At 38.7% G+C, this 14,523-nt stretch overlaps 1 protein-coding gene across 18 annotated transcripts in view; it reads left to right on the top strand.

Moving 5' to 3' along the window:
* Positions 1–14,523, top strand: part of LOC114656263 (eukaryotic translation initiation factor 4 gamma 3-like) — a 271,004-nt gene that overhangs the window by 181,167 nt on the left and 75,314 nt on the right. For 17 of the 18 annotated variants that reach the window (XM_051930350.1, XM_051930342.1, XM_051930347.1 and 14 more), the window contains one exon: positions 11,521–11,627. In XM_051930350.1, the coding sequence (XP_051786310.1) occupies positions 11,521–11,627 (107 nt within the window). The remainder of the gene's footprint in view (positions 1–11,520; positions 11,628–14,523) is intronic. The other variant, XM_051930345.1, reaches the window with a different exon arrangement.

Here is a 14,523-nt window from a genome sequence, read left to right as displayed (position 1 = left end):
TACAATAGTTCATTTGCTTTTGCATCTACCGCAGTAAATATCAGGCCACCAAAAGGCAATGGCCCATACTGCTTTCGCATATGTGGACAAATATTGCATCGCATTGGAACGGTGCACCCTGAAACAAATCAACAATGCAAATATGCACAAATCTACACACACAGCCCCATTTCTAAATGAACCGTCCATATTAAACATACGTCATCTCAACACGTTCACACTATGCAGCATAGGTGGATCTCATTACAATAAGGCACTATTAACCGTTCAACCGCAGAAAAGGCTCCATATTAACAGTGAGTGCGATCCTCCTTATTACTTATCCATATTTATCACGCTCAAGAACAAACAAGTCATAAATTCACGATCACGGGTACAAAACGATACGGCTCGGATAACGGGACCAAACACAATTCACACTATGCAGCATAGGTGGATCTCATTACAATGAGGCACTATTAACCGTTCAACCGCAGAAAAGGCTCCATATTAACTGTGAGTGCCCGTCTGTATTAAACATACGTCATCGTCAACACCTTCACACTATGCAGCATAGGTGGATCTCCTTACACTGAAGCACTATTAACCGTTCAACTGCAGAAAAGGCTCCATATTAACAGTGAGTGCGATCCTCCTTATTACTTATCCATATTTCTCACGCTGAAGAACAAACAAGTCATAAATACACGATCACAGGTACAAAACGATACGGCTCGGATAACGGGACCAAACACACGAACCCGCATGAAAAAACAAAATACACGGCGGCGCTTACAACGCGCTTCTGAACCTCCGGAAGAAAAAATGTCTCGGCTCCAAAAACGCAAAGCTCAACTAACACATTATCAGAAACGAGCGCATATGGACAGACACACTGAACGTAGACGCATACAGCGCGCGTCTCAAAGTGCTGCATCGAAACAGGCACGGATTCAAAACGAAACACCTCCTGCCTCAGACATACAGAAACGGCAGCGAAGGGACAAAATAAATAAAGGTGGCTGACAACGTGTTCAATAATGAGTCCACTATTCAGGAAAATTCATTGGGATTAATGAATGTCATTTGCAATCATTGTCATTCACTTAACTTCCCTGAAGAAACAACTAGCAATACAAGTAATGAATTTACACGTTGTTATCAAAACGGTCAAATTAGACTGCCTCCTTTACATTCATATCCTGAATATCTACAGAAGCTTCTAACTAACGATGTACCTGAAAGTGAAATCTTTATGAACTGCATTAGATCCTACAAATCGATATCCACTATGAACATTAACAGTGGCACTGCACATGACATCCGTCTTGCAAAACTGTTAATTATTGATGAATGTACAATGGCATCCACTCACTTACTCAACACCATTCATAAACTTCTACAAACGTTTATGAATAATAATCTTCCCTTTGGAGGAAAGGTACTTTTATTACGAGGAGATTTTAGACAGTGCTTAGCTATTGTTCCACATTCCATGCGCTCAGCTATTGTTCAGTGCACCTTAAAATACGCAGACAATTGGCATTGCTTTCAAAAGATACAGTTAGTACAAAACATGCGATGTCCACATCCAGATCATAACAATTGGTTATTACAACTGGGAGATGGTACACTCACCAATACAGATAGACTTCTCCCAGATATTATTATAATTCCTCAAGCCTTTATCTGCGCCGACTTAGTTACAGACAGATTTGGAACAGCAATCTCATTAGACCAAATGCCCCTTTTAACACAACGCAGTATATTATGTCCAAAAAATATGAATGTGGAAAACATAAATACCCAAGTCATTGCATTACTTCCTGGAGAGACACAACTCTTTCTAAGCTCTGACAAACTTGACTCTGATCACGACAATAACCATCTTCATTGACCTTACAAGTTCTGACCTGGAATTACCTTTTACACTTAAACGGCGTGTGCAAAGAAATTTTCCAATAAATCTTTACACTGTGCCACACACTTTATTGTTTGCTTTCTATTTGCATCATCTACACCTTCACACTATTCTATATCTCATTCATACATCACGCTCTTTCTCATTCCCAACACCAGGGGTTGGCGAGCGAAGCGAGCAGGGGGCGGAGCCCCCTAGTCTAAAAGAGACCAGGGAATGCGTGTGGGGTGTATGTTTGATTTATGTTTGTATATACAGTATATGTGTGGTGAATATTCTTGTGTTGTCTATAAGTAGTCATATTTCTTTTTTTGTTTGTCTCGTTTCCTTTTCTGCTTTGACGTTTTTCTGTGTAGTGCATTATAAAGGGGTGGTTCAGGTGTATGGTCATATTTAATTAGTATGTGTTTACTTTTTCAGTTTTTTGTGTAAGATTTTCTAAAACGGAATACAGTAATCCCTCCTCCATCGCGGGGGTTGCGTTCCAGAGCCATCCGCGAAATAAGAAAATCCGCGAAGTAGAAACCATATGTTTATATGGTTATTTTTATATTGTCATGCTTGGGTCACAGATTTGCGCAGAAACACAGGAGGTTGTAGAGAGACAGGAACGTTATTCAAACACTGCAAACAAACATTTGTCTCTTTTTCAAAAGTTTAAACTGTGCTCCATGACAAGACAGAGATGACAGTTCCGTCTCACAATTAAAAGAATGCAAACATATCTTCCTCTTCAAAGGAGTGCGCGTCAGGAGCAGAGATTGTCAGAAAGAGAGAGAAAAGCAAACAAATCAATAGGGCTGTTTGGCTTTTAAGTATGCGAAGCACTGTGGCACAAAGCTGTTGAAGGCGGCAGCTCACACCCCCTCCGTCAGGAGCAGAGAGAGAGAGCGAGAGAGACAAGAGAAAAACAAACAAGCAAAAATCAATACGTGCCCTTCGAACTTTTAAGTATGCGAAGCACCGTGCAGCATGTCACTTCACGAAGCAGCTGCACAGAAAGTAGCAACGTGAAGATAATCTTTCAGCATTTTTAGACGAGCGTCCGTATCGTCTAGGTGTGCGAACAGCACCCCTGCTCAATCCCCCTATGTCAGGATCAGAGAAAGTCAGCACAAGAGAGAGAGAGAGAAAAGTAAGTTGGGTAGCTTCTCAGCCATCTGCCAATAGCGTCCCTTGTATGAAATCAACTGGGCAAACCAACTGAGGAAGCATGAACCAGAAATTAAAAGACCCATTGTCCGCAGAAATCCGCGAACCAGCAAAAAATCCGCGATATATATTTAAATATGTTTACATATAAAATCCGCAATAGAGTGAAGCCGCGAAAGGCGAAGCACGATATAGCGAGGGATTACTGTATGTTTATAGTTCTGTTTGGATTTTCATAATATATACTCATTTGTTTAATCGACTTAATTGGTCTGGTGGTTATTTTTTGCAGTTCATAAAGGACACCTCCATCAAAGGGGGTTAAATTAGGGCTAAGGTTCTGTCTATTTCCGAACCTGATATAATTAGTCTCTTACTAAGAATTGGGGGTTCTTGTGTGTGCCGGGCTCTTTATATTGCATTTGGAGGAACCTCGTTACAGTATAATCTGCCCCACCTCATCACCTCCACGGAAGGGATCAACAAAGCTGTGCGAGATATTTTTTTTATCTTGTTTCTCATCACACTCGCTTCATAATCCTTACTAAACATCTTCCCCGAAAATGCTATACTCCAATTTTATTTCCCATTCATTTCTGACTTCTGTTTTTGGGTGCGGGCACAATTAAAAACGAGCCAGAAATTATCACAAGGTGTAGTCAATCCCTTTAGGGTGGAGGTTTAAGGTTGATTATAACCGTGAACAAGCCACTAGCTTGTAGCAGTCGAAAACCAGCTAAGATTCACACCGCCTGATGACAGTGATTTATTTATTTTTTCCGTGGGGATCCCAGGAACACACCCAGCCTTAGCCCGACTCACACACACTCCCTCACGGAGACAAAAAGCAAACGTATATATTAACCAGTAATAAAGGAAATCTATCCACACAAACCAAAACAATCCCACACCAGTTCCTTTTTCGGCGATATACTATACACACAAATTAAACAACACCAAACAACTAACAAAAACTACACATGATGAAGTCCATAATACAGTCCACAGGAAATGGCAACCAGTGTAGTGAAATGATGAAGTTTGAATAATCCAGAGATCAGCTCGCTCTAAGTATATGTAAAGAACAGTCCTACCAGTATATCCTGAAGATGAAGAGTGATGGGATTGGGAGCGCTCATTTTCTAAAAGTCGACAAACAATCCAATACAGTCCTCACGCAGCAGGCAGACACCAGACAGTCCATACACACGAACAGGAGATAATCCAGGACAAGAACAATAATCCATAGGCCATGAACAGGAAGATAAAACAGACAGGTAACTCCAGACGCAAAACAACCTGTCTTTTCTGTATAACCGAGCTCCTTTTAAAACTTGTGCTGACCTTTTTATCCCCAGCAGCCCCTGCACGCTTAGCAGGCGTCGAATCCGATCAACTGAAGGAACTGCTGGGAGCTGAAGTTTTTACTGCCTGGTAGCACTGCTACAAGCCAAAGTGCCTTTTGTTTTTCATTTCACCTTTTCTTGACACAGCAAGGTGAGCCGTATGATACAGTGATATTTGACATTCATGGCCGGGCAGTCCTCACATGAGACTTTGAGAAGCACAAGTATAGCATAACAGTACTCACAGGTACACTAAGGAACATTGCTAGTACTCTAAGTTGAAACTGAAAGAGCACTGCTCAGTAAACTAACATAGGAAGAACGTGCAGCAGGTAATGTCCGGGTATGGGAATTAAACCTATGATGCTTGAACTGTAAAACTGCATGTTGAAACATTTCAAAATTATGCTAAAAGCAGTACAGTGATCCCTCGCTATATCGCGCTTCGCCTTTCGCGGCTTCACTCCATCGCGGATTTTATATGTAAGCATATTTAAATATATATCGCGGATTTTTCGCTGCTTCGCGGGTTTCTGCGGACAATAGGTCTTTTAATTTCTGGTACATGCTTCCTCAGTTGGTTTGCCCAGTTGATTTCATACAAGGGACGCTATTGGCAGATGGCTGAAAAGCTATCCAGCTTACTTTGTCTCTCTCTCTCTCTCTCTCTTGCGCTGACGTGGGGGGGGTGTGAGCAGGGGGGGCTGTGTGCAGCTGCTTCCTGAAGGACAGGCTGCACGGAGCTTCGCATACTTAAAAGCTCAAAGGGCACGTATTGATTTTTTTTATCTGTCTCTCGCTATCTCTCTCTCTCTCTCTCTCTCTCTCTCTCTTCCTGCTCCTGACAGAGGGGGTGTGAGCTGCCGCCTTCAACAGCTTTGTACCGGCGGTGCTTCGCATACTTATAAGCCGTATTGATTTTTTTTTTGACTGCTTGCTTTGCACTCCTTTGAAAAGGAAGATATGTTTGCATTCTTTTAATTGTGAGACAGAACTGTCATCTCTGTCTTGTCATGGAGCACAGTTTAAACTTTTGAAAAAGAGACAAATGTTTGTTTGCAGTGTTTGAATAACGTTCCTGTCTCTCTACAACCTCCTGTGTTTCTGCGCAAATCTGTGACCCAAGCATGACATTCTAAAAATAACCATATAAACATATGGTTTCTACTTCGCGGATTTTCCTACTTCGCGGGTGGCTCTGGAACGCAACCCCCGCGATGGAGGAGGGATTACTGTATTTACAATTCAAGCATAGCACTTGACACAATAGGGTCAACACTTTGTTACGCACACAGCTGGAGTTAGATTCTGATCAATGTATAAAGATAAGCTGTTTAAAATGGAGTCTGCACATTCTCTGTGTGTCTCTGTGCTGTTCTATTGGGTACTCCATTTATCCTTTTACATTCTCAAAGCCAAGTAGGTGTGTGAGTGGACCCTGTGAAAAAATAGTACCCTCTCCATGCCCTTTTCATATGTTGTGTCTAGTGCTGAAAGGATAGGCTCTTGCTCCCTGCTCCTCTGACTTGGAGTAAGAGGGTTTGAGCATAACTGAGACTATTATTAGTTTGCTGGTAAATATAACACATTTTCGTTAGGATTACCATGAACTGTTAAGACTATAAAAGAAAATAAAAGTAAATTGTATTATTGTAGGCAAAGGCTTCCCACACAATACTTACTTTTTTGCTGAAATGTCTTTCTTTTCAGAGTTGGGTGGCTGTCTTAGGCATGGATTTATTTACCCCTAATTTTCTTGAAAGCTATCCTTGAGCAGACCTGTGGGAACAATTTTTGAGTAAGGTGCACTGCCAACTACAAAGAGTATAAAGTAAGCACATGATCCACATAGGCATAAATGGCCTACATACAGTGCATGTATGAGAAATTAGTTTCCATGTGTAGCCCTACTGCAGCAACGGCCACCATTTATTTAATTAACACAACAAGCGTAATGTTTTTACCAAATGACCTTGTAAACCATAAATGATTTGTCAACAGCAACATTCTGCTCAAGTATGTAGATTCCAGTGAATCTGTATCATTTCACCAAAACAGTTTTATTTTGAAACAGGATTTCTCATTACTATGTAAAGTAATGGGTAAAAAATGCAAATACTTGAAACATAAGCTCAAACATTTTTCAGTTGTTATGTGCTGTCCACAAGGCATTTTAGATGATTGTTTTGTTAACCAGTACATCTCACCCTTAACCTTCTGTATTATATACACTGAGTGTAAAGAAAGTCAGCAGCTCATCATGACATCAGAGCTCATGAACAACCTGGATTTTGCTTTCAGTGTGTGCTGCTTAGTGCAGGCACACACAAAAGTCCCTAACTAATTATGCCCATTGTTTGTTTGCATTTGAGATCTATTCGGGGGTATGATATATGTAAAGTGCAATGAGAAATGAATTGTAACCATTGTAACACCTGCAAGAAATATTTATGCAGAGATTTGGGGATGATGTTTGCCAAGTTCAGGGCAGCTGCAAATCTGCATAGATACAATCTATGTAAAATGAAAGGAGTGCTCTCATTATAAATCTCTTCACAATAAGAATTGCCATACTGGTATGTTGCAATTAAGTAGATTAATCTATCCTTTTTTTTATGATGAATGTCTTTTTTTTTAATGAACAGAAGTATGTATTGCTTACTCCACATAACACATTGCTGTGTCCTGACCCTGATTATGAATCTCTGCACGGGGCAGTACTGTAGCAAGTGACACAGAGTGTTGACAGATTTTAAACTTTGTATTTTGTATCATATGGTAAATGGATGTAAAATAAATTCAGAAATATTCTAACTTCAGATTAGTCATTGGCAGCTCCATTGAAAATAGCCTTTGCACCTGGAATGGCCTTACACAAATGCAAAAATGAAACATAACAAAATCTGACTGCTTTGTGACCATCTTCATTTGCTATATGTGTGTCTGTGACTTACATTTTCTTTTTACCAGGTAAAATGCATGCTGATGAGGATTTAAATCTGGACGTTATGTTGATTAGTCCAGGATTTCCCTGCTGAAGTCCATGGACATATTGATTTTGGCAGTGGTGGAATTTTTTTTCCTACAGAAGATGTCCTTTAGAAATCTAATGTATACAGTGAAAGCTAGATTGCAATAACTTCACCCACTCTCTGTGTGGGTTGTAGGGGATTTCTTCTTTGCCATTGCCTATATTTATTTTTATCAACTTGCTCAAAACGCTACTTGATGCTAAGTACATTAAAGGTAGCCTTTTCAAGATGTTCCAAACTGGTTATTTATGTGCCATATTTCTATACTGTAGTCTGGATGGCATTGTTAAAAATCCAGATTGCTTTTTTTCCCCCCATTACACATCTTTCTGTCCTCATTTTGGATCAGGTCTGCTGCCTCCAAAGGTTGATACATCAAGATTCATATTTTATGTAGCTGTGTACAGTATCCAGTGGTTGCAGTAAAGCCAAACCTTTCAGTAACAGGGTTTTTTTTGCCATTGCTTTCTTTCCTACTTATGTGGTGTTTCTCCTGTTTATTTGATAGGCTCAAGCACAGAGTTTATGCTACAAAGAGCACTACTTGGTCATTCATCCAAATGTACATTATGTTATCTATAGTAAGTCATCAAACTGGCCAGCAGTCATCCTTAAATATAAGTAGAGGTTCTCCTTTTTTTGATTTGCTACACTTGCTTTCTAGTCTTCTGGATTTGTTTAGCTGGGCATTAGTATATATACTAAAAAAGAATTAATAAGAAGTACAGTAATCCCTCCTCCATCGTGGGGGTTGCGTTCCAGAGCCACCCGCGAAATAAGAAAATCCGCGAAGTAGAAACCATATGTTTATATGGTTATTTTTATATTGTCATGCTTGGGTCACAGATTTGCGCAGAAACACAGGAGGTTGTAGAGAGACAGGAACGGTATTCAAACACTGCAAACAAACATTTGTCTCTTTTTCAAAAGTTTAAACTGTGCTCCATGACAAGACAGAGATGACAGTTCTGTCTCACAATTAAAAGAATGCAAACATATCTTCCTCTTCAAAGGAGCAAACAAATCAATAGGGCTGTTTGGCTTTTTAAGTATGCAAAGCACCGCGGCACAAAGCTGTTGAAGGTGGCAGCTCACACCCCCTCCGTCAGGAGCTGACAGAGAGAGAGAGACAGAGAAAAAAATCAATACGTGCCCTTCGTACTTTTAAGTATGCGAAGCACCGGGCAGCATGTCGCTTCACGAAGCAGCTGCACAGAAGGTAGCCAACGTGAAGATAATCTTTCAGCATTTTTAGACGAGCGTCCGTATCGTCTAGGTGTGCGAACAGCCCCCCTGCTCAATCCCCCTACGTCAGGATCAGAAAAAGTCAGCGCGAGAGAGAGAGAGAGAAAAGTAAGCCGGGTAGCTTCTCAGCCATCTGCCAATAGCATCCCTTGTATGAAATCAACTGGGCAAACCAACTGAGGAAGCATGTACCAGAAATTAAAAGACCCATTGTCCGCAGAAACCCGCGAAGCAGCGAAAAATCCGCGATATATATTTAAATATGCTTACATATAAAATCCGCGATGGAGTGAAGCCGCGAAAGGCGAAGCGCGATATAGCGAGGGATCACTGTACATTTATTTTGGGCGTGCATCTAGTACAGTACTTACACTTTCTTGTTTTATTAGTGTGGTTTTGAGAAAATGTTATCATATCTGATAAGTTAAAAGAATGTACTTGATTGTGATATTTGGTGTAACCAATTTTGAGTTTGAGCAAGATCAGTAGTAGTAGTAATAGGTTTGTGAACGTCAAAATGACCTCCACATAAAGTTCATGTGAAGAACAATTTTTTAACTGGCTTACTGTTTACCCCAAATTTAGCAAACAGTATACTATTTCTGTAACCTTCAGGTATGCTTTTTCTGATGCAGCTAGCAATTTGCAAGTGGTAGAGTAGATTGAGGGATATTGCATATCTTTTAAATACATTACAGCATCATCATAGTTGTCACCATTTGTGTTGTATGAGAAAACTTGGTATCGCTTCCAATGTCTCACTATATATTGTTGCCGAATTTCCAAGCCTAATACATCTGTACTACAGTCACACAATGATAGACAATAAATTAAGCAATTTCCATCCACCTTCACATGATTTATACAGTGTGGAACTGGTACATTATCAATAAAAAAAAGATTTCAATTTAATTAACCAAAACCCATACAACTTCCAACAGGTATTGTATATGGAAACAACAATGTTTTTAGCAGAACATTTTGTCCTACCTTTCACTTCACAACTCAATACCATGTCTTTTTCCTGTCTAAGACCTCTCCATCTTCACTTGTCGTTCCAACCTATTGATCGGGTTGCTGGTTGTCTACACCACTCAATGCTTCTGCTGCAGACCTTCATTTGCATACACCGGCATGCATCAATCAGGCTGCTGAGCAGCTGCTACTTTTGTCTTCGGGCTTCTGTCAGCGCCATGCTGCACGTTAGCATACTTGGTATAGTATTATTATCATACAAATATAAAAACGTGGGTGGCACGGTGGCGCAGTGGGTAGCACTGCTGCATCGCAGTTGAGAAACCTGGGTTCGATTCCCGGGTCCTCCCTGTGTGGAGTTTGCATGTTCTCCCCGTGTCTGCGTGGGTTTCCTCCGGGCGCTCTGGTTTCCTCCCACAGTCCAAAGACATGCAGGTTAGGTGGATTGGCGATTCTAAATTGGCCGTAGTGTGTGCTTGGTGTGTGGGTGTGTTTGTGTGTGTCCTGCGGTGGGTTGGCACCCTGCCCGGGATTTGGTTCCTGCCCTGTGTGGGCTGGGATTGGCTCCAGCAGACCCCCGTGACCCTGTGTTCGGATTCAGCGGGTTGGAAAATGGATGGATGGATATTGAGGTTTCTAACAATAGAATCACCTACCACTATTACATCACCAGGAGCTGAAGGCGAACTGGGGACACTTAGAGGGTCAAACCGGTTCTGAGGTACGATGCTTGCCTGTGCTGATGGAGGTGTTCTGGCCTTGAACCCCCGCCTGCATAGCTGAAATACGCTGAGGTCATCATCGGTGTCGCTCCTACGAGGCGCGGGGGTGAAGTTGACTTGAACGGCACAACGCGGGGTTGATGTTACGCCGATAACAGATGGCGAGGACGGTTTATCCAACAGCGAGCCTTCAGATCTCTAAGGTATCTTCGTCTGACCAGGAGTTTCTGAATCTGTTCGTCAAGTGCCTGAAGTTCCTCTACGACGACTGCAACGCGATTCATCTCACTGTCGGCCATTGTCTGCTTCTGCTTCCTCTTCGTGCCCTAGGAAGAATGAGAGAGAGATTAGAGAGATTATATATATATATATATATATAATATATATATGTGTGTGTGTGTGTGTATATGTGTATATTTGAGAGAGAGATTTAATGATTAAATGATTACATTTTTTTCTTTTATACTATGTAAAATGTCCTGTGATGTTTTTGGTGTTGTGCATACACATTAATTCGCAGTGTCACTTGAGTTTTTGTGCATCTCTACTCAGCTTACTTATACAGCCTCCATTTCATTTTAATTTTTTTTTTCATTTAAGTGGAATCATGAAGTGTTTGTGAAATGTGTTGTCTGTTTACCAGTTTCCTTATTTTCATGTGTTTAGATGTTTGGAAATAAATTTTCAAGTAAAGCAAACTTCAAATTCTATGTATTTAATGCATATCAATTTCCCAACATACTGATGTTTAGCGATTTTTTTAATTTTTTTTTTTTATTGAATTTGCATGTTTTATATAGTGCATATCCTTCTATGTTTGAGGGCTTTTTTGAAAATCTTCTAACTTGTTAGGAGAATTGTATGCACCCTGAGCCAGTTGTTTATTATTATTTGTTTCTCTTTTTATGATTAAAAAGAGTCAAGCATTGTGTGTCCTAAATATTAAGCATAACATTTGAAATACAAACAAAACCCTGTTTATTTTTTGTTGTTTTTTTTCAACTAGAACTATATCTACCTTTTAAATGTGCTTCATTGTCTGCAAAATACTATATGAAATAATTGTTTAAGTAAAATATATCGTACTTTTTTTTGCTCTCAATGCAAATCTTTTATTCTTTCTATTTATACATTATTTAATATTCCAGCTCAGACTGCTCCACCTGCACCAAAGACCTGGAAGAAACCAAAAGAAGTTCAGATTGGAGAAAGAGATCTAGAAGTGGAAAAAGAGGTCAGCACAACAAATTGCCAGGTTACTCAGATTTTTTATTTCAGTTCCGAATTTTGTGCACACGTGTGAAATGATTCCTGGTTAAATACAGTTTTTAACTGAATTAATACTTTGCATTGGGGTTATTTATATTTGTTTTTTAACTGAAACAACCATTCTTGCACAATGACTTTAATGAGAAAAGAAATGATGAATGTTGTATAACAAAGAACAGTTGAGCCTGTTAACCGAAATGTTGACTGAATTTTGTTAAAGTGGATAACAGCGATTTTGTTATAGTTATTTTCTCACTTTTTTTTAGAGTTACTTTAAAGTACACTGTTGTATATAGATGAAAATATTTTTCTTTATTTGGTACTTAAAGGAATCAAGAGAGTTAATTGGGTGCATTTAAAAAATATATAATTACAGAAGATAAAATGTTCAATTTTAAATGACATTTCATTGCGTTTTTCATTGCACTGTGGTAGTAATTACCTAAAAATAACATAAATCAGGTGAGACAAAACATGATTATAATTTAAGAATTGGACATTGTAAGCTTTTTAAACTATGATATGAATGATTGTTTTAATTCCACATGAATTTTACAGTTTTTCATAGCTTTTGATTAACTATGAAAATTGACTTATTTTTATTAATCTGTGGCTCTGTAGTAATGTTGCTAGCAATTATTATTTCAGACAGTGCTACAATTGCATAATATGGAAGAGATGCATTCAGCAGTCATCTTATTTACACTTCTTTAAAAAGTGATGATGTTGGTGCTTAGAATTGACATTTAAAGTACTAGGGGACTCAACCCCCTGCTCGCTTCACTTGCCAACCCGGGACAGGTGCTACGCGCTAGCCACTACGCGGCTCTGTCACTTACATATGGGGAAGCGGATATACAATTTAAACAGATTGTTTTCATGGGAATTGTTACATATACATAATAGACCTAACTATTTTACATTACAGTGAGTAATTAACCATAGTAAAAAATAGTAAAATGTAATAAATTGAAAGAAAATAATGTTTCATGTTGTGTTATACGTTTTCATTCTGTTTGGCTTTGAAATTAACACACATATACTTTTTAAACTTTTACTGTAAAATTTCACTAAAAACAATATTTGGAATTAACTTTTCATCAATATTGCGTTGAATTTTCATTCCGTGTTTGGAGTTACATCGTGACAACACAACGTATAACTGCCCATGAGTGAATATCGTTTCTTTCTCTCTAATAAATAAACCGACTTTTTCAAATGTTTGTCTCTGTGATATGTTAATTGTCATAGCAAAAGCTATTCTAATGGGAAATTGTAAACGTTTTGATACAAATGGCATATCAAGATCTCCTTTGGTGTCTGTTATCCATGGAAGATGTACTACATCACCTTCCTTGTCACCTGTAAAATTTTACTTGTCAGAATTGTTCAACCAATTTTGAATACAACTAATCTTGTCCCATTGCATAGCCCATCACTGTGACATAAATTGCACAATAACATTGCGATGCATCCTTCTTTCAACAGTAATTCGGCAGGTGGAAGACCGGATGGTGTTAATGGTTGTAGATATTCTATGGGATATTGTAAGTTGATGTTGTGGAAGATGAAAACATCACCACCAACTGTTCCAGCATAGTCTATCAATACGCATTTAACCAATTTGCCAATTTGATCGTAAAAATTTATAAGAGCTATGCGCGCAGGAACTGTGTCTCACAAAAACATTCACACGAATGAGAGGTGAGAGGACCGTGGGTGTGGGCCATTAACCTGAAATGGTTGAGAGGAGGATGGGACTTGAAAAATATCTCTTGGCAATAGTCTCGTCTCAAGGTTTTCTTTTATAATAGAGACATCTGAAAAGCTATACATTGTATTAAATGTTAAAATATTACACAAACATTTCCAAAAAATAAAAAAAAACTTTTGTAGGATGCTTAAAATTTGCTGAAGTATTACTGCCAGTCATTTCATTCTAACATCAACGGAGCTTCTCTGGTAACGATTTCTTGAAAATGTTAAAAAAAAAATTATCTTGTACTTTTCAGGCAAACTTGTAAAAAAAAAAAAAATTCTTTTTTTTACTTAAAATAATATAGTAAATCGAATCAAATTTGTTTTCTTTGCTTTCCAGCAGTGCTTAAAAAGTGTACACAAAATGCTAAAAAATAATGTATATTGTCTTGTATTTAGTCTCTCTATTGCTTGTTAGGACTTCTTTGGCCTTAAACTCTACAGAGTATTTGTCATGAGCAACAAGCCTGATTTACATCATATTAACTTTTTATGTTTTGCTTAATTATTATCTCGGTGCTATCCAATCTTTTTTTAAACGAAACACCACACATAGCTCATTTGTTTACTTATTACTTTGACTGCAAAGCTTTTTTTTTCTTTTTTCAAGAATTATGTCCCTCTGTGTAATCTTGTAGAGAAAGTAATCACTATCTTGAATTTAGCAAGTGATGATCCCAATGGGTTTGACTGGTTGTCGGTGTTAGTCAGCTGCGTTGTACTCTGGCAGTGGTGAGACAGCAAAAGTGAAGGTGAATAAGGGTTTGGGGATTGCATCGCACATCTAGTGACATATGGCTGTACAACGTGTGTCCACAAACTCTTTTTGCAACCATGCTTACAAAAGTCATTTGTTTTGATTTGGTTACTTTTACATTTTTTGAAGCTTTTTCTGCACCGTTTATAATGGGTTTGGGTCCTACTTATGGTTTGTTTTTTTCATGTACATCGTGTTGTTCTGTAAGATAAATTTATTTGTTTTTATTTAAAAGCTGGCTACACTTTTTCCTCCCCTTTACCCATTATATTTTTGCTTTATGCTTGTAACAGATTTTTGTATGGTGACTTTAACTCCAGTTAATACTCCAGACAATAGTAACAATAGAGTAAATGGAGCAAATGTT

The sequence above is a fragment of the Erpetoichthys calabaricus genome, chromosome 8, assembly GCF_900747795.2.
Source record: "Erpetoichthys calabaricus chromosome 8, fErpCal1.3, whole genome shotgun sequence".
NCBI classification, from domain to species: domain Eukaryota; kingdom Metazoa; phylum Chordata; class Cladistia; order Polypteriformes; family Polypteridae; genus Erpetoichthys; species Erpetoichthys calabaricus.
Note: the sequence above shows the minus strand (reverse complement) of the source record. Positions and strands in the feature narration are given on the sequence as shown.